The 24,950-nt window shown below is 41.3% G+C and overlaps 1 protein-coding gene across 6 annotated transcripts in view; it reads right to left on the reverse strand.

Annotated features, from left to right (window-relative positions):
- LTK (leukocyte receptor tyrosine kinase) overlaps positions 1–24,950 on the reverse strand; it is a 156,747-nt gene that overhangs the window by 16,474 nt on the left and 115,323 nt on the right. For all 6 annotated transcript variants that reach the window (XM_013108203.5, XM_013108201.5, XM_072038747.1 and 3 more), the window contains 14 exons: positions 24,206–24,306; positions 22,267–22,433; positions 17,427–17,521; positions 12,456–12,557; positions 10,399–10,576; positions 9,740–9,890; positions 7,503–7,634; positions 6,793–6,949; positions 5,768–5,950; positions 5,143–5,241; positions 4,463–4,615; positions 3,658–3,768; positions 2,818–3,004; positions 1,888–1,978 (listed from right to left, as the gene is read on the reverse strand). In XM_013108203.5, coding sequence (XP_012963657.1) covers positions 1,888–1,978; positions 2,818–3,004; positions 3,658–3,768; positions 4,463–4,615; positions 5,143–5,241; positions 5,768–5,950; positions 6,793–6,949; positions 7,503–7,634; positions 9,740–9,890; positions 10,399–10,576; positions 12,456–12,557; positions 17,427–17,521; positions 22,267–22,433; positions 24,206–24,306 — 1,907 coding nt within the window. The remainder of the gene's footprint in view (positions 1–1,887; positions 1,979–2,817; positions 3,005–3,657; positions 3,769–4,462; positions 4,616–5,142; positions 5,242–5,767; positions 5,951–6,792; positions 6,950–7,502; positions 7,635–9,739; positions 9,891–10,398; positions 10,577–12,455; positions 12,558–17,426; positions 17,522–22,266; positions 22,434–24,205; positions 24,307–24,950) is intronic.

Raw genomic sequence — 24,950 nt, forward strand, 5'->3', positions numbered from 1 at the left:
TGCAGATGGTCTATTAAATAAATTGGTGGAATACCCACAAACAGTATGTATAGTATTACTGCAAATATATTTTTTTTATTGATAGTCTGCACCTGCTTCTTCTGTAAAGTCAGATTAAGGCTGATGCTCTCTATTATGATGCAAAATGAGCACAGCCACATTTTGGGCCCCATGGGTACTCTCTGTTACCAGCAGGAGAGAAGAGCAGCCTTTGGTGATCTTCAGGGCATCCTTTACAGGGAACTGGGTGAACAAGTGGGCAGACAGCCACTTACAAGTGGCTATCACTGCTGAGATTTGCAAAATTGGTGACATCCTCATGGGCTTATCACAGCTGAACAACACACTGACCTCCTTCTGTTGGGCACCGTGCTGTGGTACTTCCTCCAGTACGGACAGTGAAACTGAGTTGGGCAGTTAAAACTACTTGTGTCTGTTCTTGGTTTTCATACATGTAATGCACGATCCATTTTCTTTTCTCTCCTTTTTTTTTTAAAGAGGTTTTTTGAAAGACAGAGTGAATAACAATAGGACATCTTTTTGTTAAGGAAAGCTGCATTTTGGGTTGAACCCACAGAAGTAGATTTAGACCTCTGAGTCACAAACTTATAAAAGAATAAAAGGAGGATAAAAACATCCTATATTTCTGGGCTGAGTAACTGGCAAATCCTGAGGCAACAGCAGTAATTTCACAGAAAACTAGCCTGTTATCTCTTGCCATTAATGACATGGAAAATTAGGATAATATCACAGTATATATTCATAGCAGCATATTTAACACTATGCAACACTAAGAAACTGCCTGCAAGCTTCATCTGTGGTAGGCAGATACTACTCTCAGTATAAAAGAAATGTAACAGTGAAATAATACAAATTTTGTCATACAGTAATGTCAAATGAAAAAATTATGAGAAAACACTTAAAAACTGAAATGCAGAAGCAATAATATACAAGCATTACTCTAAATATTTTATTTTTTCCTATCAGACAAACGGTTCATACTAACATTGACCAGGTTTTCTTTTTTATATGCAGGTTTTAAAAATCCTTTTCCAGCTGTTTGTTGTTAGACTTTTTTCCCCTGAGTTTTTCTTTCTGTCTGTCTGTCTGTCCCCCAGCTATTTGGATCAATAAATCATTGTGGCAGAAAAGCACAGGACAGCAGCTCTACTGTCCTAGTGGAACCATCAAGGGCTCTCAGCAACCACCTCAGAAGGACTTTTTGAAGGAATTTCTGGGGGCAGACCAGATTCTCTGCTGGGGTGAACTCAAGGTTCTGTGTTGATTTCAGGGGAGGTATATTTATTTATGATGACTGATGATTTATTTTATTTTAACTAACAGTATAAAGCAGTCTAATTCACACAACCTCTCATCTGTGGGCATGGCTTCTCTCTCTCCTGAGCACAGAATCATAAAGTTTGGAAAAGATGTCCAAGATGACCTGGTCCAACCATCCCCCTATGACCAATGTCACCCACTAAACCTTGTCCCTAAGCACCACGTCCAACCTTTACTTAAAACCCCCCAGGGACAGTGACTCCACCACCTCCCTGGGCACCCGTTCCAACACCTAAAAGCAACAGTGGTATAGGCTACAAAAGCAATTGCCCTTTTTAGGTTCTTATCCTAGTTAGATCACAACTCATGGGCATTAGGCATACAGTGAACAAGATAGATGCTTTACTTTCAACCTGCTGTTGGTGCCATTCAGCTAAAAAATCAAAGTTTATAACTCTCAAATGTAGCAATGTGTGGAAACATGCATCATATACACACGTCTGCCATTATACAAGTAATGAGCATGAATCTCCAACTGGAATGGCAGTAAGATAATATGGCTCTTACTGGTTATTATAGTTGTATACAAAATTTGTGGGTACTGACCTTGATAGCCACTTGAAGAGGATTGGGATCTCCAGCAATGCCTACCACTGTTCCCTCATAAACCTCACCAAATGCACCATGTCCTAGCGCCCTGGGAGAAAAAGAGAGAGAACAGGTATTACCGTGCCCCTGCACCAAGCGTTGGCTGAGCCCTTCTTTTTGTCCAGTCCAAGAATAGGTGTAGAACCTGCTGTAAGAGATGGTATCAATAACTGTCTTCATCTCAAACCTCTAAAAATAACTTCTCTCTATCTTCTGGTTCTGCTGCTAAACCAGGGAGGTTGGACCCTCAATGGTTCTGAACAGGTCCCTTCCAACCCAAACCATTCTATGCAATAAAGCAGTCCTCAGTCCCAAGGCCCTGACACAAGGTGTGAAAATAGCAAGACAAGAAAGAACTGGAAAACAACGTATAACAGAAGCTGCAGGCTGATCTCTTCAGGAGATGGAGAAAGACAACACGTAAGAATGATCAAGATTTTCCTTTCCTTATAGCTTTAATCAAGATCATCTGGACTGTATGGAATAGAAGAGTAACCTAGTGTGTATTTTCTTGTGACAGGAAATGCAGAAAAAGAAATACCATTATAGATTTGGAAGGGAGCTACTGCCAGGTGTGAGGTGTAATCCAGGACATCACACAAGAACAGAGAGGTGAAATACCCTCTGCTCTGTATGGGAGCATTGAACAGAAGGCTCATGAACTCATACCTGCGCTTAAGAGCTTTATGGAATCAAAGTATTTCAAAGAACACAGAAAGTGTCACACATCACATTTTTCCTTGCCTGGACTAGGTGCTTCCCAGGAGGCCCTCAGTTTCTTGTTCTGGGTGCTTGACAGTGAATAAAACGTGTGTGAGCTCTACCTCTGCCTTTGGTTCAGGGTGCCTTTCTTCTGTGCCAAAGAGCAGCCCCTGCAGCAAGCCTTACCGCAGCAGAGAGATGTTCTTCCGTGGGATCTCCTTCAGCTCACTCAGAGAGGCAGCCTTCCCTGCGAAGCAGTAGTTAGGGTTGTAATCTGTCATGATGGCTGATGTGCGGATTTTGCTCAGTTTATATTCTGGGCTCTGCAGTCGTGCTCTGGCTCCTTCCAGCTGCTGTTTCTTAAGGTGATAAACTGAGGGTGGAGAGGCAAATAAAATTACACAAACAAGATAAGCACTTGGAGAGAAAATGCAATACTAGCCACACAGAACAGAAAGAAGAACCCAAGTCAGTAACTACAAATGCTCAAGAAGTATCTTTAGCTTGCCAGCATTGCTCTGTGTGTGTGTCATCCTGTAGTGATTTAATACTGAATATACGAAACAGTCCCTGCAGAGTCCTAATCATGGAGAAACTTAAGTTTCCTCTGCTTCTGTGTACATTGGCCGAGAAAAGGCTGCTCCCCAAGACACCTAGCTGTTATTGAGTCCCAAAAGCCATACCACTCCCCTGAATTAGTTATATATTTAATTACAGACTGTGACTTCAGTCTATATAGCAATGGCTGCTAAGAAAGTGTCTGCGAAGAGGGCTTTCCAAGCTTTCCTCTGCAGCAAATACCAGGCCAGAGCAGTCATTAGCCTTTGGGATTATGCTTGTGCCTAACTGCGGGGTAGTAATGTTTCCTATCGTTCCTTTCTCTACGTCTCTCTGATCAACCTGGGAGACCAAAACACTCTGGCTCCAAGTATTAGAAGTAGCAGCATGTGGTTGGGTGGTCCCCTTTTGTCTAATTTAGTTGGGTAAAGCCAAATCAAATGTTGATAAGAAATGAGTTTTTCTTACTGATAGAGAGGCTACCACAAGTGAGGATCATTCCAAGCACTACAATCACAGCCACCACAGCTAGGAGGAGTGGGAGAGGCAGGTGTCCCTCTGGGATGTGAGTCTGTGGCACTGGAAAAAGAATAACAACGGTGGATTAATCAGGAAACAACCCAAGCTGCAGGAAAGAATCCCTGTCAAGTTTCCTTCTATTTCAGAAAACAATACAGAGATCATGGCCAGACCATCTTATAAAAATTACACAAAGTCAGCCCTGGAGTTTGAAAAAAATACCTAAATCATTTTAAAAACATTGTTAAGACAGAAATCTAACTGATAAAACACAGGTTTCTTTTTTTCCATTCCTCAGTTTTTTATTAATGGATGACATCACTGCTAACAAATTGAAACTCTCTGCAGTCTTGATACTTTGGAGTTCTGAGAGACTGTGTCAGAAAAACATAATGAATACCAGGCATCAGCTGAACAGGCACAGTGAGAAACTTCTGTGGAAGGAAGTAATTTGCGGCTTAAATATCTCAGCATTAGGTGGTATATTATACAAGAAAGGTATTTACGCTTAAACATCTGATACACTGTGCCCATTCAAGAATTTTCCACTGTGTCCCTTTACAAATATTTCACCTTCCACCTAACCCAAACCAGAATTTTGTATATCATGATAGATATGCAGCTCAGCATATAAGGGAAGGACATCAGGAATTTTCAGTATTGGGTATTTGAATATCAAAAAAGCCAAAAGGAGAGATGACACAATGAATGCAAACATTATCCAATTAGGAAAAAAAAAAGTCCTACGTCTTACCAGTGCAGGTGACATTGTCGTTGGCTAGCACAGCCCCTATCTCACATTGGCAGACTGGCAGGTTGGTGTCAGGGTCCCTCTTACAGTTGTCTGAGTGGCAGTGGCTACAGTTAAGATAGATCTGAACCTCCACCTCACCATGACTCTCCATGGCTGAATGAGGAACCAGAAAGGACAGTTTTATCTTAGCTTTTCTCATCTTTTTACAGTAGGAAAAGGGGGCAAGGGGGGAGAAAAGGAAAAGGAAAAAGGAAAAAGGAAAAAGAAAAAAAGACTAGGCACATACAACTCCTCTCCCTCTCTCTGCAGGACAGCAGATACTGTGGACACATGTCAAAAAAAAAGATGGGATCCAGGGTGGGGAAGAAGGAATTGTGTCCCTCAAGCAGAGAGGTACTGAAGTGAATTGACCTGAAAATGTCTGGGACTGAGGATGTGCAGTTAAACTGGATGACTAGTGCCTCTCCTGGTTTAGGAGATTGAGAGGGAAAAGGTCTCAGAGCAATACAATTTTAAAACAATAACCACAGCTAAGGAACTGGCCTGCAGAGTGAAATATGCCTGAATGAAATGCATAAAAGGAAAAGGCAGGAGAAAAGGGAGCAGGAAAGAGGAAATAGAGAAGGGAAAGAAAAGGAGGAAGAAAAGAACTAAGAGAAAGAAGTAAAAGTCCATTGTACCTGCCAGGGGATGCAAGAAGATCTCTCCAATGGGGTTCACAAAAGAGATGCCATCCTGCCCACCAGCCAGCATATCATCGCTGTCAGAGGCATGCCCCCCTGGAGAAAGAAGAGTAAGGCTAGCTGATCAATGCTGCAAAAATGTGATGCCTTTAAAGTGTCACATTTCTTCCTGCTTCGAAATAAGTGCAGTCACTCTGCAGCCTTTCAGTGGTATTAGTATGTTTAACATCCGTGATGGATAACACTCATTCATACCAACAAGTACGAAGACGAGTGAAATGACTTATTCCAGTGTAGGTTTCTCAGTTCAGCAAGGTTAAGATGTATTTGCTTGAAACACAAAAAATAAATGGAGCATTTTCCCTGGGCAACTTAAGGACAAAGTAAGGGATTATTCAGCATATCTTCCAAATACTAAGTCCTGTAGAAACACTTCTGCAATCTTGACTTCCACAATTAACTAGAGATGGAGTGAGGTGGGGGCTCATACAATTCAGGTTGAAGTGTCTGTGAATTATCTTCCTCAGTAGTGTACCTCTGCAATGAGAGCTCTAGCCTCTAGCTGCAGGTGCTCTGAATTGTATAAAAATAGACAGTATGACTATTTCTTCATCAGACCTACCTCTGTAGCCTCCACCTCCTCCACCAGAAGTACAAGCTCCTCCTCCCCCACCAAAACCACCAGAGGTGGCCCACTGGAGTTTGGCTAGTGCTTGGGGACAAGCTTGCCCCCCTTCTCCACCTTCCAGAAGGGACTTTCCAGCTTGAGGAAGCAGAGTCACATCTTGCCAGCCACCACCTCCACCTTCACAATCGAAGAGTGAGACATGAAAAACAAGAACAGGTGAGGGAAGCACAAACAAATAAAAGTTAATGTGTTAAGAAGTGCCTGCATTCAAGTTAACTGTTTCTTAAAGGGTAAGAGAATATACAGACAAGCTCCTTGTTATAGATAATAACAAAGTAGAAATATAGTGCATTATATGGGGTACCTGCTGCAAAACCAACACTTTAGCACCAATTTCTAGTGGCACTGCGGAAATAAGGAGCCCACCAAACTCATTTGGGATAACCGATTAGGGCTTTCAGCCATGCTGAGTTCCCTGGGAAATAAAAAATAAACTGGATTTCCTCATCTCATTCCAGTGGTCTCTCCATATAAGGACGCTACACAGCAAGAGATGGAGAACCGCTGAATTATTATTATTATTTTGTCTCTTAGGAATGGATTCTAGGCACATTTATTACAAGATTATAAATAAGCTTCCATTTCTAGGATAATTCCAGAAACATTCTTGTTGGTAGGTTTACAGGGGAGTAACAGGGAAAAAAAAGTCTTCTCTTCTAAGGCCATTGTTACAATGTGGAGGAGTGCGCTCCACTCCCAAAATATCATTTTCACTCTGTGAGTCTTTACAGAGAAGAGAGGACCCCTTCTATGGAAACTGGAGCACTCATCACCTGTCCTGTGCATTCTATTTTATATAGGGATACACCATATAAAAAGACATCCTTTAGGGTCTACCAGCATAATTCTAACCACTGCTACCACAGAAGAATTCCAAAAGATCAAGAAGCTCCTTGCCTACAGGACAGCTTGTGCATTCAGCCATCAGATTCAGACCTTGTATGGTTTTAGCATCTCACCTGCTGCCCCAGTCCTCCCATTGACTCCAGGTACTGCAGTGCTGTTCTCAAATTGCTCCAGTGGTACATCATCCAGGGAGTTGTCCTGAGCCTTCAGGTAGGCTTTTCCTCCTCCTCCTGCTGCGATGAGCAAAGGTTCGAAAATCCCATCCTTCTGCTGGAAAACCCCCCATCAAACATCAGAAAAAATTCATGTCCCTTGGATATGTGAACTTACACAAACTCATCAAAAAACATGAAAGCAACCCAAAGAAGAGTGGCCAAATGCCAAGGTAATATTACTGATCATTTCCTGACTGCATTATAAAAATGCTTTACACAGTGTTTCTGTGTACAATAGTAACTGTCCAATTGAATACTAGTGATTTTTTATTTATTTTTTTTTTTGGAGGACTTCTGCCAGTATTAAAAGAGGACCCTGGTGTGATTCCTGGACCTGAGGTGTCAAGAACTGAAGAACCAGTTCAGCTTCCTTAGTGACAGTGACAAATATGATTAAGGATATGAAAAGGGATGAAGAATTTCAATTAAAAGGACAAAAAGACAGGGAGAGACACAGTAAAAGGTGGAGGGGACAGGGGGAAGAGAAAAAGACGTTCCTTTTCTATCACTTTCTTTTAAGAACTGAGTATCATATGTCACGATAGATAGTGAAAGATAGTTGCTCTGCTGGATGTTGCTCAGATTGGATGGAAAGAGGGAATACTTACTCTAAAGACATAGGTTGCTCCTCCTCCACCACCCCCTCCTCCAGCCCAGTCCTTCAGGTCTTTTCTTTTTTTATAATCTTCTTCAATGAGAGATGACTCCCCTAAGCAGATCTTCTGGGTTTGAGGATTGGCCTGAAAGGAAACAAGAGAAACACTCATATATTAGCAAGGCCCAGTTCTTAAGATTTATCTATCTCAGTATAGTAATACTGTTTGTGATGCTAGTCAAACACACATAAATCAGTATATATATTATCTATATGGAAGATGAGCTCTTCTACAAGGACCGACAGCTGAGAGATGGAACTGTCTGTTACCTCTGACTTACAAACTTATGCCACATATGCAATTAAAAATAGAAACGCTACAGTTAGAAAGTATTACAGCAATTAGCTCATTATTGATATCACATAATTTTTTCCTGCATTTTTAGAACATCTTATATCCAAAAACATTAAAACGTATTTGAATTATGGATTAATTCTCAGACCTTCCTTACTTCTATACTTGTTACCTATTTTTCAAGGTCACAAATGCATTAAGCAGACAGAGGTGACAGGAATATAGTTAACAGTGAACCAATTACACATTTTGGAAGAGGTATCTGGAGTCCCAGCTTTTTATTCCTGCTAAGTACTAGATGACACTGAAAAGGTTGAAAAAGTGAAGAACCTTTGGCCACCTTAGATTTTTTTTTTTTTGTGTACACTTAGTTACACGAGTTGCAATGACTGCAAATCTGCCCAGCTTCAGTTAGATGATAAATTCTGAACGATTTCAGAAACTGTTAGCTTAGTTCACGTGAAATCCCCATGTCTGTAGATCACGTCACATCTCTAGGCCAGAAGTATGGTGACAGTTCTGTTGCCTGTGTCCTGTCATTCAAAGAAGAGGACTAAGGATGGCAGCATAGCTGGAGACTGGGGAAAAACAATTGGGGCAAATCTGAGGTAGAGTGAATGTTTGTAGCTGCAGAACTTCTTCACAGAAAGGAACAAACACATCAGTTACTAACATACACACTCAGCAGGATTTCCAAAGCCAGAAACAAAGTTGGGCCAAGATGGGAAAACTTTACAATAGCATCTTCCAAAGGGAGGTTGTACTGGGATATACCTTGCCATTTCAGGAACAATTCACAAAATATACATGTAGGGTAATAAAGGAATCTTTGAAGACGATGACTTAAGCCTAGATAGTCCACTATCTAGGTTTATCAGGGAACTTCAGATATACAAATGTATGTTTTATTTAGATAGATGTAATTATTGTGCTATCTAAGGTGAAGAAACATTGGTTTTAGAATCAGTTGCAGTATCTGGGAAAGACGTCATATGCTCTGGGCAAGATTAATGGGAACTTTGAATGCCTCCAAGAATAACATACACATCCCCAAAACTTCATAGTCTATCTGTGAGGAAATGAGAAAACTGTCTGCACAGTAGTCTATCTGTGAGGAAAAGAGAAAACAGTCTATCTGCATAGTAGTCTATCTGTTGGGAAAAGAGTTCCTGGGCATGGGCTGGCAGATCACATTTCTGGAAAGAGGTAATAACAAAGAATCCATGCTGAAGACATAGCTTTTGAACCTAACTGATAAAAAGGACTTTCAGATCACCGAATCTGGTGTTAGCAGACACATGTATAACCATTTGTGTCATTAATTTCTGTTCATCATGAGTAGTTTTCTTTTGCCATTACATACATTTAATTCAGGGGCTACTGTAGATAGTGGAAAGATTCCCACTGGTTTTGATAGGCTTTGGATTTAGATATTTGTCTCTAAGCTTAGAGCATCTAAGAAAGTGCAGCCACAATGTTGTTTAGGGCTTGTAGATGCTTCCATAAATAACAGAAAATTATCTGAAATCCTGACACACAGAAAGAAATCCAGGCTGCAGAAAAATAAGAGGGAGCTCACAACTCTTGCCTAGTAGCTCCCCTCTTAAAATAAGCAGAAGAAAACTGATGAAGAATTTAAATACCAGGAGCTTAAAGAAAAGTTCCTGTGGGCTTTGCATTTGTTTGTACATTTTGGAGTTGTTTTTCTTTTCAGAGTTCTTTATATTTGTTTTGAGATTCTTTCTAACTTGGTTTATTGGTTCTTCCCAGTCCTGACTGGATTTCATTGCTGGATCCTGGGATTTCTGTCTTTCATCACCAGTTCAGCCAAACCCCAAGCCACCCACTGAATCTCATCTGCAAAGTCTGCCCACATGTGCTTGTGCAGCCCTCACCCCAGGACAGGCATCTTCCCCCTGCTGCCCCACTAAGATGTACAGCAGCTCGTCTTTCTCCAGCTGGAAGGTGGCTGAGATGAAGACCCCGTGGGACCTCTTATTGTGGTTTTTGGCTCCCTTCCCTCCAGCCGCTCCATAGGCAGAAATCCTGAAAGAAATGGGTGTAGTTAAAGAGACAAATCTTATGCTTCTCATTCCCCAAAGCAGCTCCATCTGTGAGCTCTCCCCAGCCTGCACTCCCAAACAGGCATTGCTCCAGAGCAGGCTCCTGCTGCAGCATCTCATGGCCATCCTTTTTTTAATACTCACACAGCTGAAACTGCTCGAGAGGATTGATCAACTCTAAGCCAGAGCACTGGAGACAGATTTCAGAAGCAAACAGCATGAGCTGGCATGGCCAACTCAAAAACACCAAGGCTTTGGGACTGAAATGATGGTAGCACTTCTATTTAATTGCATGCCCACAGTCACTCCTGTTCTAATCTCCCTTAAGTCACTGTTTCAACAGTAGCTCAGACACAGATCCTTTCAGCTATTTCTTTTTTATGTTGGTGTTCTCTTCACCCCCTCAATACAGATGGTCTCCCACTTACGCTTGCTGAAACTCCACAATCAGAAAGTAGATAAATGGCTACCTCTTCAGCACAGATATGTACCTGTATCGGTTTGTGGCTGGCACTCTCCAGACTTGCACTCCTCGAAGCCTGCCCTCTTTCTCCACTGTCACCGACACATTGCTGTTCTTATAGGCATTGTCACACTGAGCTTGAGTTGGCCCGTGTGGACCACTAGCACCACATGTTGTGAACCACCAGAGAACAACAGATGTGTCCCCTGTAAGCAGAACAGCCAGAGTTAGGGCAGGTATGAGCTTCCCGGTATTTCTCAGGCATGTGCAATAACTCACAGAACTCTAACTAGAGGTCAAGTGCCATCCACATAAGCGACTTTTCCTGTTGATGTGTTTCCTTTGTGATTCTTTGATAACAAAATTCACATCATTGTTATTCACAAAGGACATTAATGATTTTTACATAAAAACTAGATGATTGTGAGAAAGATCATGTTGCAGCACTATTGGCTATGTACAGGGCTTTAAAACTGAATAGGTCAATTTGATCATATGCTTGTGACAGTAATTATACAAAAAGAGATACTTAAATTTACATTTGCAATACTGAGGACTTGAAAGATGGTACATGCTAAAGATAAATTTAACTGTTCAACTTTAATGCAGTTCCCTCATAATACAATTCACTATGATACTGTCCTTAAGATCACAGAATGCTTTTACCACATTATCCTAGCTTTTTTCTAGTCACAGCACAAATAGTGCTCTGTTTATGGTCACTGCTCTTTTTCTCTCACCTTATTTCCTGCAAAATACTTAATAAATCATGGACTGCAGATAAATGCATCACTGTGGGGTTGGGAGGGGATTCTGAGGGGGGTTATCCAAGTCCCTCACAGACATTACCGCTTTTTTCTTTTCAACGCCCGTATTAAACAAGGAAGTATTATTCAGCTTTCCAGGTGAGGACTGAAGCATATAAACAGAAATTAAAGTTGAAAATATCTGCCATTGCAACTAGTGACCATTGATGAAATGTAGTAAAATTTTTTAATACTGTACGAAATGCACACACAAGGGTCAGAATCAAGTGGCACAGGATTTACCAACATGGAACTGTTTAAGAGCTGAATGATTAAAAGAGCAGTAAAAATCACAAGCCTTTTAAAAATAAAAGTCTAATCTTATTTAAAGGAAAAGACAAGGAAAACTATCCTCAACAGATGTCACCCTGCCAACACACAGATGGATCGGTAGGGTAAGAATGTTAGCTAAACTACAGAAATCTCTGCCATGTAAGCTAACTAAGAAACTGACAGCAATATAGATTGTCACATCTCAGGTGAACACAGCTATTTGTTGGCAGTAAAACAACCTCAAAACACAGGAATCTTACGTTTCATTGAAGATTATGTGCTAGAATATGCTTTCCTGAATACTTACTGGTTGCGTTCCAAACTTAATATGTCCTGTCTTGTCACCTCCTCTTGCCTCTTCTCTATGCCTGGCTCCTCAGGCAACCCCAGCCTCCTCTCCTCAGGTCCTCCGTCAGCCAACTCTAGTCACCCATGCAGCTGTTATCTGTCCTCCAGAGTGGCACTGGACTGCTATCAGTAAACTGGTCCCTAGTATCCCCTGTCCTCCTTGCTTTTCATCCAATTTCTCTCCTCAGTGGATTTCCTATCTATTTCACATATTTCCCTCCCTGGATCTTCATCTTTACAACTGTATTATCCCACCCATTAGGTTCAGCTTCACTACTCACTAAGTCCCAGTAGACCTCTGTCTATCCCCACCTGCCTGAACTGTCCTACACCCTTCTCTCCTGGCCTGGCTTTTGTGTGTTTTGAATTTGAGTCATGTAGCTTCTGCTTTTTCTTTAAGCTTTTTTACCTAAGGATTCTGGTTTTCCTTTAAAACATTTTGTTCTTTAAGGACTGCTGAGTTGCACTTCAGGAAAGTGCTGTCCCATAGCAAGCAGAGACTACCTGACATGGTCTCCACAACTTTGGGAAGGATTATACTTCATTGCTCTGTTGCTATAGGTCAGGCAGACCACACTCAGGCAGATCACATATGGGAGATGCAAAGGGACCCACCTCTTACAGTCAAGAGACAGTTTTTCAGTACAGAATCATCTACCTGGGAGGGAAGGCTCTTCCAGGGGATTCAGAAGATGCTCGTCGGGGATACTAATCTCCCGTGGGTACTGTCGCTTCCCACTGAAATGATTTGTTTGTCTTCCTGTAATAGTTTGTAGAATGGATGAGAGAGACAGGAGGATGGTAGAAAAGAGAGAGAGAAAATTTAAAAACCACATGAACAAATGAAGTGCAAGCATTTGGTTAAAATAAGTAAATAATACCTTTGACAGAACACATCCAGCATTTTTTTCCATTCTTTTGGGCCTGTATTTTGTCTTTCCTACTTCTATCTGTGCTGAAATCAGTGGGACTTAACATGAACACAAACTCCCCATGTTACCCTATGGAGGCTTACCTGCAAAATAAGCTCCTTGGCCAGCAAACTGCACTGTCTGCAATTACAAGAGACTTTGGGAAAACATGGTGTGGGAGAACAGATAACAAGTACTGATGCTGTGCTGGTCAAAGGAGCAAATGACAATTGTGGACAGCCAAATGAGTGCACGTGTAAAGGATGGTGATATCAGGAGTCATAAATCTTTTGACAAATCTTTTTGAAAAACAGAGCAAAAGGTAGCATTTATGAGCAGTGAAACAGACCTTCAAAAATCAGCTCTATCTCAGAGAGGAGGGACTTCAAAGTAGCTGCTGAACCAAAGCATCTGAATGCATTGAGAACATCGCGTATAACCAAATAGAACAGGAAAAAGTAGTAACTGAACACTTTCTTTATACTCTGCAGGCATCTTATTTCCAAAGTTAAATTACCCATTTTTAGGCAGATCTATTTTGTGATTAGAAAATCATGATAAGAAAAAGGAGAGACTTTCTTCCATTTTATGAGCCCTCAGTTAATTTAATATTGAATATTTTTCATTAGTTGAAAAACATTACAAATATTTCAATTTGTTCCAGTTGTGAGAATCTAACAGCTGTTTGATGCTCTATTCAAAAGAGACTCAGTTCCAGCTGGACAATTATCTCTGCTGCAAAGACACTACTCTAAATAGCAATAATTAACACCCTTGTTAGCTGTGTCAGAAAGGCCAAATAACTAATTGAAGCATGGTGACCTTGCTGTGTTTGTACTCCTGTGAATATTTCCCCTAGGTCTGACTGAATGCACATTGATGGATGGAAGTAAAAGGGAGCTTTGTACTGACACACTCTGTTCATACTGAGATAGAGAACTTCAATGGATGGAGTTGTCAAGCAAGTGAAAAATGAAATTAACCCAAAACAAATGAACTGGATCAAAGGCAAGAAGGAAAACCAAATGAAAAAGACAATGCATAGCCAGAAAATATGCTTGGTCTCCCAAGGCCTGAACTGAATTATGAATCGCATAGGTCAAAACAGTTTTAGATAGTTAGAGACATACAAGAAGTCTGGTTATGTTTGCCAGAGTGATGGAATGTAAATCAGTCCCTGAAATACAGACCCCGTCTGTGTCTGCATGGATTTTTTTTCAGCATCCCAACTGAGTATCCTGAGGCAATGCTTTGTTTCCAAACAAACAATCTTTCCTCCTTTTCCAAACAGTCTCAAACCCTCACATGCTGGAAGAAAGCTTCTGTCTCCTCTGTTTTCAGTACACAAGCTGCTTGACAGGCTGAGCATCAGCCTGTCCACAAGAGCTGTTAACTCTTACAAGGATGATCCTTTATGTGCTGCCAGACATGAATCTGTAAGGTGGCATTTTTCTACAAATATATTGTAGGCCTGGAATCCAGAAGCTGGTGCTCTAGTCTGTTTTAGCTTCTACTTGCTCTTCTGACAGCCAAATTATTGACCATAGGTGAACAGAAAGGAACAAAAATTCTTTATGTTAAGGTGTGCTTATATCAGAAAAATAGAAAGAACACACAACTCCATTACTCCAGGACTTAGCTCATGCTGTTGACTCACAAACCATGGAGGGACAGAAGGAAGTGTAAAGGAGAAGGGGAAACTTCTGCAGGCACAGAGCTAAAGCAAGTAGCTCTTCTCTGTCTCTGGGACTGTAATGAAAAAAGAAAAAAAAGAAAGAAAGAAAAAAGAAAAAAAAAGATGTAGTGGTTTGGGGGCAGGAATTAATACGAGGTGCCTTGCAGTATCCCCAAATTGTGCATGATCTCTTCAGAGATCCCACCTCACAGATGCAGGTGGAGTAATCCTGGAAGTCTCTCCAGCTTGTCCTGGAGTGGAAAAGAGAATGAGGAAGCTCCACCAGCCTCCCCATTCCCCAGCCTTTTGGCTGATCCAACTGTATTTCTAGTCAACACCTTACTGAATAAATCAAATGAGGTAGTGCTGAGTAGCTTGAACCACTCACCTCCATTCACCTCAAGCAATGAGACAGGCAGGCCAAAAAGGGCAGGTTTGCTGGGTTGGGGATTCCAAAGTTAAAAACTAGAGATATGCCATACAAAGCTCTCTTCGGACAGTCCTGTCACATTAAAAACAGCCTTCTTTGAAAGAGTAAATGACGTGCAGAATGAAATGTAACCCCTAGGCCAGGGCAGTAGAGTGCACTTTGACAGACCACAGAGCTGTGATATTAACTGGAACAATACCATGCTCAGAGCATTAAAATGTAACAGTAAAAGCAGTGACCACATAAGCACTGAGGAGGACAGCAATGATGCAGATGCATTCTATTCACTACGCCAGCTCACATTTTCATGTTTAGACTGTCTTCCTTAGAACCCCATATTTAGCACTGGCTAACTAAAAGGATAAAATCTTTCTGTTTGTTCCCTAAAAGTTCTCACAGCATATCAGACTCATGTCACCCGGTCTGTCACACTGTCTTACACAGGGTGATTTTATTAATCAGAAGATGGTTTCATTTTGCCTTTCTCACAGGGAAAGCACCTGTCCCCACCAAGTATCTGCCATCCAAAAAAATGGGATGTTTGGTTTTTAGTCCTTATTGATATTTCATGAGCTTCCCTCACTACTGTGTGTTTTTTTCCCCTCCTAAATATTACCAATACTTCCTTCCTGGTGTTGAGGGATACAGAAGACCCCACCTTCTTTCCTGGATTGCATGCATACAAGCAAGGCTTTCAAGGTCTGCACTGGGTCTTGAAGAACAATTGAACTACGGGATTGAAATAGATGAAGAAATTAATATTTACATGCTAGCAAACGGCATATTCTTCCTTCCTGTCATATGTCCTTCCTGTTGCCCTCATGCAAAGAATTCACTGCTTGGATCTTAATTGGCTCCATCTCTGACATCTGAAACCTCTCCTTGCTAGGGAGAAATAATTTCATTACTTAAAGCACAGCAGAGCTGCTGGGCTTCTCCGCAACCTAACTGAATTAAAGTCATGAGAAGACAAATGCGAGGGAGTTGCTTTTAGAGGCGAGAAAACGTCGATTTGCAAAGAGGATTCAAGGAACAATGGCAAATACAAGGCTTCCGAGAAACATTTCCTTCATGATGTCTGTCTTCTGCATGAGTCACATAACTGGGTCACACCTTCAGATAGGGTAAGTGGCTGCTACTCCTGGACATTGGTGTGATTTATAGCATTTGAAATTGAGGAGTAACTGGGGTGTGGGTGTGGGGGTGGGGGTGTTATCTAATGGACAAGCTCTGATAAAACTGTTGCAGTAGCATTTATACCCCACCTCTTTGCCAAATACTGTGTCCCTACACTAGAGACAGCAAAATCTCTGCAGGTACACTGCTGCCTGTATTTGCTGTTAGGAGAGCAGTAAGCTACAGCATCTGGATGCATGGCAGCTGGCACAAGAGCATCTGGAATCACTCTCTTCAGTTTCCTCAAAAGATTTCCTCAGATTTCAAAAGAAAGTGTTAGTGTGAAGGTCCCAAAGTGTTTGGGAGCCAGGTGTGTTAAGTAGCTGGAGTGGACAGATGACTTTACCCTAAATGAGCATTTCTGCCTCTTAATTTCAAATGAAAATGTGCATGCTCAGCATTTTATACAAGGGTGTCCTCAGTCCCCACAGAGCAAAGGGACAGAGTAGATGACACCAAATTGGACGAAGGTGGGAAGTTAAAGGGGCTTTTGATAATGAAGAACTTTTAACACATGCCAGTTTTAACATAAGCCTTCCCACATGGTACATTAGGCTACAGCCAGTCTCTTCAGGGATATGTTCCTGCCCTCATTGCTGACAAAATGGATGTGGTGACATGTGAAGGGTAGCACAGGACATTTTGTCTGTAACAGAAGTCACAATTTAAGTGTTTCATATTCTTTTGTAATTTTACTACAGAGCATATGGGTTTTTTCTCCATGGACAAAAAGAGGGCAGTTTCTAATATTTCCAGGTGGTTCAAGTATCCAACCTCACTCCACTCGGCTGCTAAGAAAATTCAGCTCTTTTGCTAACATGTTCTGGAGTTGAGCACTGGCTCCATCTTCAGTGGAATACATTGTGATCAGTCACATTAGCAGTAACGAAGCAAAGGAATGCTATTATTTATCTGGTAGTTACATTTGATGCACCTCCTTGCAGGGTAAAATAGACTTGTTTCAACAACTTGAACTTTACTGTCAGAGAGACACTTTATTCCTCCATTTTCCTCCTTTTGTCTCTTAAAATATAGTGGCTTTCCCATTTGTTTTCAACAAATTCACTTGTGCTATCAGTTGTCAGGGTGTGTGGGTCATAGAGGACTGCTGAAGAACAATGTGATGTAATTCTTCCACTTAAAGCTCAGGCATAAGTCAAGTGTTTATTGCCAAGACACGCAGGCAGGTCTCTACTATGTGATATAGAATATCCCAGATTAGAGAAAAGAAAGAACGCTAGGGGATGAACACACTGTAAAATCACCTCTACTTTCAATCTTCAGTAGATCTGAGATAAGATGTCATTCTACTGTAAAAGCTAACACAAATGAACCATGTGCACTCCGTGGGTGAAACAGAACAAATGTCTCCTGAATCAGTGGCATGCTGATTACACCACCCAAATTCTTTAAGGGATTCTGTAACGCGTGACTTACCGTCATTGAAGCAGTCCAGTCCAAACGTAATATTGTCGATAGCGATGTCAGCCTGGGAATTCCAGCCCCAAGTTGCCAGGAGTTGCAGCTTAAACCTTTTCAGGAAGACAGAAGTTTTAGAGAAGACAGAAGGTGGTTTTTTTGTTTGTTTGTTTTTGTATATATATATATATATATATATACACATACACGTATACACACACACACACACACATATATAATGTTCCCTTATCAACCAATCATGATAATCACAGTTTAGAGTGTTTCCTTCAGACAAGACCCATTGAGCAACCAAAAAGGCTTCCTAGATAGTATCTTACCCACATACCAACAGCTTGTAAGGACCAACCAATATTCATATAATGCCACATTTCATGTGGAACAAATATGAGAACCCTACTTCTCCTGCTATCTGCACACACATGTAGAAACACAAGCTACCGTATCTCACAAATATTTATAAATGTACAACCATTCTTATTCAATCATGGTAACAGAATTTGGCACATGCAAAAGGAAATGGAAAAAAAATCTCCTTCTTACTGTCCCCAAGCAGACTGTCAAAATAAAAACTGAACAGAACAACAATATCCAAATAGACAGAAATCTTAGGCATCAGCCTTGGACAATATAACTCAGCATAACAACAAGGTGACAAATTTATTTCAGCTGAAGGTCAAGCCATTATAAATTTCAGCCACAGCTCACTGAATTGTTTGCATTCTGGGCTATATCACTTTTCCCACCATGACCAGGTGTTAGCTACTTATCTAGGAAGTCTGTCAAGCCCCATGTGCATTGCCACATTCTGAATTCAAAAGGAGAAAAGAAAATGGGCTAAAAAATCACCTTCTAGCAGATAGGACTAAATTGTTTTTCATTAAACTTCAGAAATAAACAGATGTCTGATGTCCAGTCCATTTACAGCTTATTAAAAGCATATGGAGCAGACCTGTACTGCTGTCACTGCCAAAGCTCAATTGTGATTTATGAGAGATCAAGCGTTGACCTGCCTAACACTTTAATCTTGCAGCCTAGGTACATCTTTGTTCCAAATTAGTGGCAATAGAGCATGCATGCATATTCCACCCACCAGCCCAACGTTGGGCCATGTCGCAGAATCACAGAATGGTTGAGGTTGGCATCTACCTGTGGAGGCCATCTGGTCTAACCCCCCTACTCAAAAGCACAGCCATCTGGAGTTGGTTGCCCAGGATCATGCCCAGATGAATTCCAAAGATCTCCAAAGAGGAAGGCTCCACAGCCTCTCTGGGAAACCTGTGCCGGTGCTCAGTCACATGCACATCCCACATATTAACATCCACAGTTAATATGATGTTGCACAGTTGAATCAAAATCTTTAGGGATAAGCTGCTTTTATCTCAACTCAGGAATATCTCCTTGTGCTTAAATGAAAGCATTAATACCTCCAGAATCTGAATCCTCTGGGATTAAGTGTTGGTGCAGCAAATCAAGGGTCCCTTGGATGACTACTCCCTTAGGAGTACCTACCACTGGATCACCTTCCTACATAAGCCTGTTTTATTAGCAGGTTTAGCAATATTTCTGCATTTCCAGACCTCGCACAGTCCCAGAATATTTGATGGAAGAGAAAGTCACAGCACCTCGAGCCCAGGATTAGGGCACTTCTAGGATCCAAAATTATAGTACCACAACCTACTCCTTACTTAAGACACCCGTATCAGCATTGCTTTGGTCAGCTCAAGCCAGTGCATCCTGTCCACAGACTTGGAACAAGAGAGGGGCACTGTGCTACATGACAGACTTCTGCTATAGCTGAGTACAAGTGGGAACCTAGGGAATGACCCTCATCCCCAGTGCATGAAAACAGACATCGCATAAGTTCTTGGTTCTTTATGCATCCCCTTCCTTTTAACTTCAGAAAAAGGGGAGGAATTTACCTTTTGAACTCTGTGCTGCGTTAGCCAGAGGGGTTTCCAGTGTTCCTTTTCATTGAATTCATTTTGCTGCTCTAACATATTACCCTTTCCTGCTATCTGCTGTCTAGTCTTCTACTTGCCTGATTTTCTTCTGATAGCAGCTTTTTTCCCTTTGTATGTGAACTAAGTGAGAGAATATGCCAACTGATCACCAGAAACAGTTTTTCAAGTAGCTAGATGCCCAGCTGGGAGACTGATAAGCAAATTGTTTAGTTTGTCTTCTTTCTTTCCCAAGAAATAAACTAGTATGGGGAATCTGCTGCTGAAAACTATGTAGATATCCTCCTCCATGAGCTCCTTCTACTACTTGTCAAGGCTTCTCTTCCAGTTTGCTACTGGCTGTCATCCAGTGTTTTCTCCCATAACCATTCATTGTTTTGCTGAATCTGGCCAAACAGAAGAAAGAACTTGACTGAACTGATTTACAGAGTGAACAAGGTGGAATCTTGGAGAAGTTGGAGAGCTCCCTGGGAATATGACAGCAGGGGAGTTAGAAATAAAAATGTGCAAGGGGTTTGGGCCTGAGTTCTTCAGACAAAAACAAGTAGCCCTTGGGAGCAGAAAGACTGGGAATAAACCTTGACTGTAATTTTGGGGTCATCTAAATAAAAGAGTGCAAGAGATGACTAGGCAAAGTAGGAAGCATAAGAGCAGGGAGTGGAGTCAGGCTTTGTACAAAGCCACATAGAGACATAGCACCTGCTGGAAGAGAGTGAAGCAAGAACCAGGGAGGAAGTCAGAGACAGATTAGGACTGGAAGTGTGAGACAGGTAAAACATGTTCACAGATGAGAGCTTGGGGGAGAAGGAAGAGAGACCAAGTGTACAAAAACAAGGAAGAGTGCTGACTGAGGGCTAACAGAAGTTGAGACAGGGCAGTAGCAGCATGGCAAGAACAATCCAAGAGGCTTGGGATGCAACCAGGTGTCCTGGGAGTACAAAGACCAGGGTTTCCTCGCTCGGGTCAAATAGCTGCAAAACTTTCCAGCAAAGAATGTAGAACTTAGTAGCATGGTTTGGTGGTGGACTTGTCAGTACTAGTTTAAAGGTTGGACTAGATGATCCTAGAGGTCTTTTCCAACTGGAATGATTCTAGGATTCTATTTCTGTTAGAGATCAGAGCACCAAATTACAACTTATTATGGTTTTCACTCACCTCATTAGCTCAGGTAGCACAGGCCTGCTTGCTAGATTGAACTGTTCCAGCCCTACCCATAGCAACTACCACTTTTGTGTCACATGATAAATTACCCACTTCTTAAATTTGCTTGAAAATGGCATACAAGAAGGTTACACAAGGTGAAACAAGATTTAACTATTTGAAACAGACTGTCATAATACATGAAACACATGACCTAACTGATTCTTTCATTTTGTCTGAGTGCTCAACTCTTTCAAACATAGCAGGATTTGAATTTCATTTTATTCTCATGGAGCGCTGGCTAGTGCTCCCTAAAACCTGTGGCAGGATGGAAGGGATAGCAAGAGAAGATCTGTTTCCCTTTAGAACTGAGGGCTGATACAGAAGTCAGTCTTTGCAAACAAACATAAGAGGCCATTTATCAGAGGAGGCAGAAGCTCTTTAACAACTCTGAAGAGCCCTTAAGACTCTGCTCTGGTTAGGTCCAGATGAAAAACCCTGAGGAAAAAAGCTATTCTGGACAAATTCACTGGTCAAACTTTAAATACACAGAACTAAACATATGCTTACCCACAGGCTCCAGACTGCCAGACAATAATATTAATTACACTGCCAGCTTGCAGACCTACCCTATTCTGATGGAATAATTCATGACAAAGGTGCATATGGTGAACACTTGGTAATGTTGAGACCAAAGGTAATAATGAAATTAAACTAGCAAAAGGGTAGAACAACATTCTCCCACCCTCTCTCCACTTAACTGCTGCTTGGATCTGAATTGTTATCACTCCCAGACCCAAATTTTTAGCCTTTTACAAAAAGATGTGGGAAACATTTGAAGTTACAAGCAATCCTTTCATACCTTCTAATCCATGAAGTTTTGAGACACTATTTTATTGCCAATATTAGGTAGATCTTTTTTCATTTATAGTATTCACTGCATACACTTTGAGATTGATTATTATTTATTTTTTTTGGTCTAAAGTGTCATGTGAGACAGGCTTTCTTGAGGAAGATGCAAAAAACAGATTGCAGCAATTTAAAAATCATTTGTGTTTTGAAAAATAACCTGCTGCCAACATTATTTCATAGCTTGAAATTGACTGGCATGAAATGGAGAAGAAATATATGATTAAAAATCGATTGGGCAGAAATTCTTGAAATCTTCAATATTTGACTTCATTTGATGTTGTGCTATATTTTTACACCCAAAACTGTGATACACACTCTTGTGGAAGTCTGATTTGGGCCACAGTCTTTTGCTGAGGTTGTTTCATAAGTGATGTAGCAATGAACGATCTCCGTTTTGTAGGCTGCACTGATACAGTCCCGAGACTAGACAGCTGTACTGGCTGAACTGATTTTACCACAGTCATTTGTTTGAGTCATGTGGTTGCTTTTACTGTAGGAACACAGAGTGCAGTTTTTGCTAGTTTACCTGTTTCCCTACTGGACGCACTTAGCCTGCACAACTGTGTATTCTATCAATCTGAGAAAGCACAACCTAAACATCATTTGAAAATGCATGAAAGTGCTGACCTAAGCTGTATTTGCCTGTGAAGATATGTAAATATGACAGAAGACTTCCTCAGCAAGCAAAATTGCCGTACTCCTCTAATTTTGTCATTAGAAATGGTCCTAGAAGAAGGCAAGAATTAAAGTCATGCCTCTCAATTAAGACACTAATAATTTACTAAACCTGTAGGGATATCCCTGGGTGCTGCTGCTGGTGTTCTTACCGATTTTGAAGCACTGGCATTGGTAAAGTGACTAGAAACCAGTGATCACTCCAGCTCCCTGCTCTTTCCCACATTGGCAAGGTTATTGGAGCTCCATTTATCTCTTCGCTGACAGAGAAGGAGACAGTACCATTGTAGCTGCCAAAAACATGCACTGAGAACTGGATCTGTAATAGAGGAAGAACAGAAAAAGTATGATATCCTCTGATAAGAAGGGAGCAGTATTTATTACTCCCCTCCTTAGGGATCTGAGACACCAAACCTTTGATTCTGAGTCAAACTGTTTAATAACACACAGTAAGGCCCCCAATGCTTTTGTGTGACTCATCACTGTTCCTGGTACAGAATTTTCTTAGTGGAGTCCCTGACTGACATTCCTGTTGGGCAGCTGTTCAGCAGATACTAATGTCTATATTAATGGCCTCAGACACCGTCTGGATTTCCTTCAGGAGCAACTGTTAGTAGAGCAGAACACAGGCTTAAAATCAAGAAATGCTTTATTATTAAATACTTCTTCTAGAGCTGGGTTATTGCAGGAAAGCAATCCTAAACACATTTCTCCTCAGTATTCCCACCAGCCTAATGTTTCCTGTCAAAGGTGTTGAAACAGTTCACATCTTTTAAGGTATCCATTTTAACCATCCATCCTAATGTGTTGCACTGATGTGCCTCAATCCATACCCAGGCACTACGTGGCACAAAACCACTGTAAAGGGAGAGAGGCCCTGCCTCAAATGCTCAGGAAATGAGCAATTAGGCTGCCTCCACAGACAAAAAACTCCAGTCTATATACTTGCTCCAAGCCACAGACACCACCTGAACCGTAGCACCCATATGGCAGGTAAGCAACTTGGTTACCAGATCAAAGAGTATTTTGAAGCAGAACTCTTTGTCTCTGTGAGGCAGCCACTGCCATTTTGCCGCAGATAAGAGATGCCATTTCCACTGCTGCTGTGAGCACTCAACTGCTGAGAACACCAGCAAGAGAGGGAGCACATGCATGTGCACAACCAAGGGAAGTTCCTTGCTCCTGAAATGTGCATTCAAATCTTTGTCAATGAAAGAAAGAATGGCTCTGGATCTCCTGTATGACAACCATAACCAATAGTAACTGCTCCTGGTTGTGTAAACTTAGCTCCAAGCACATTTTATTTTGTTGGAACTACCCAGCAAATGACCTGGATAACAAATATAAATGCTGAAGCTACATTTTTGGCACCTGCACTGTTTTTCTGTTGCCAGCTCTAATTAGGAGGCATCAAAGCTTTCTGTTTTCCCCTAGCAGGGCCGGACTCCAACTCAAACTTGCAACTTAATTTTCCTAAGTGTTATGAGTTCAGTATTATTTAATATTTTTAATTACAGCATCCTGAATCTCCCCTTATACTTTGTAGGGATCTGGGCTGAAGGCAGGATACGTGATTTTATACATGCCAGGTTGCCTTCGTGTTCTGAGATTTCTGAAGAACGTGAACAGAAGTTTATTAGCCCCATCTATTCCTGGAAGGTCTAATGCCCCACAAACGTCATGCTCCTGTTCTCAGGGAAGCTGTCAAGTTTGCTAATTCCTAGCAAAGTGGTACAGAATTTAAAAAGAGAAGTCTCATCAGCATGTATACTGAATGGCTCAATGCACGCAGATAGCGAGACCCCTCTCCCATGAACCAAGGACACCCCACACAATTCAGGTGCTGGGTTCACTTCAGAGGAATGGTCAGTACAACTAAGCAAGGGAGTTTTCCATATCTAGGAGTTGATTTGGCACTTCTGCTTTTACTTAAAGGGAATGCCCCTCATGTCTCTTTTCTGGCATTCTACAAGTAGTGAGCTAGGCAGTAGAGTCTGCTCTTCTGCTTCCATTGTTTTATGCATTGGGCATATTGCACAGTGTGCAGCCTGAGGATTACCTACACAAAAGCACTTAGACAGAGCAATATACCTGGTAATCTTCAGTGGTAATACTTGCTGGTAAACTGGTACTGTAAGCCTTGGCCATACCACTTGTGTGATTGCTCTCTGCTCGCAGATAGAGGAAGTGTCCTTTGAACAGAAAAGTGAATTAGGAAAAAAAAAAAAAAGACAACGTTTTGCTTTATAAAAAGACAACATAAAACCCTCTTGATAAACTAACATCATTGTGCTGAAGCACGTTAAATAGGAGAGAATAGTAGAAACATGTCTTAAGAGCACATCTATTACAATGAGATAAAATGAACATTCATTGTGGATTTCAGAAGCACAAAAGTAAACTTCCCAAACCCTTCCCTGGAACAGGAGTGCATAAACCTCAGAAACCATTCAAGTATATTCCCATACAAGGGTTCTCAGCAATCTACACTGTGCTCTTTAATCAACCCTAATTCTTACACCATTTGCATCAATGACTCTTGCTGAGACAAACTGTGCACTGGAACTACTTAGTTGAGGTCTTTGTTCATAGGAACAGTTTAAACAATCCCTCAAGAGACAAACAGGACAATCATATGGATGCCCTTCACTTTGACAGGGAACTGTGAACCAAAAACTCAACTGTACTGAATATTTGTGTCTTCAAACCTGAACATGTGAGAGTCTGGCCTCCATCCTTATTTAGCAAGCTGATGGTTCTGGGATTTTTATTTTTTTTTCCTGTGGTATTCTATAGCACAGAATATGTATTATCACTTGGTCTTGGGATAGATTTA

Source organism: Anas platyrhynchos, chromosome 5 (assembly GCF_047663525.1).
Source record: "Anas platyrhynchos isolate ZD024472 breed Pekin duck chromosome 5, IASCAAS_PekinDuck_T2T, whole genome shotgun sequence".
In the NCBI taxonomy this organism is placed as follows: Eukaryota; Metazoa; Chordata; class Aves; order Anseriformes; family Anatidae; genus Anas; species Anas platyrhynchos.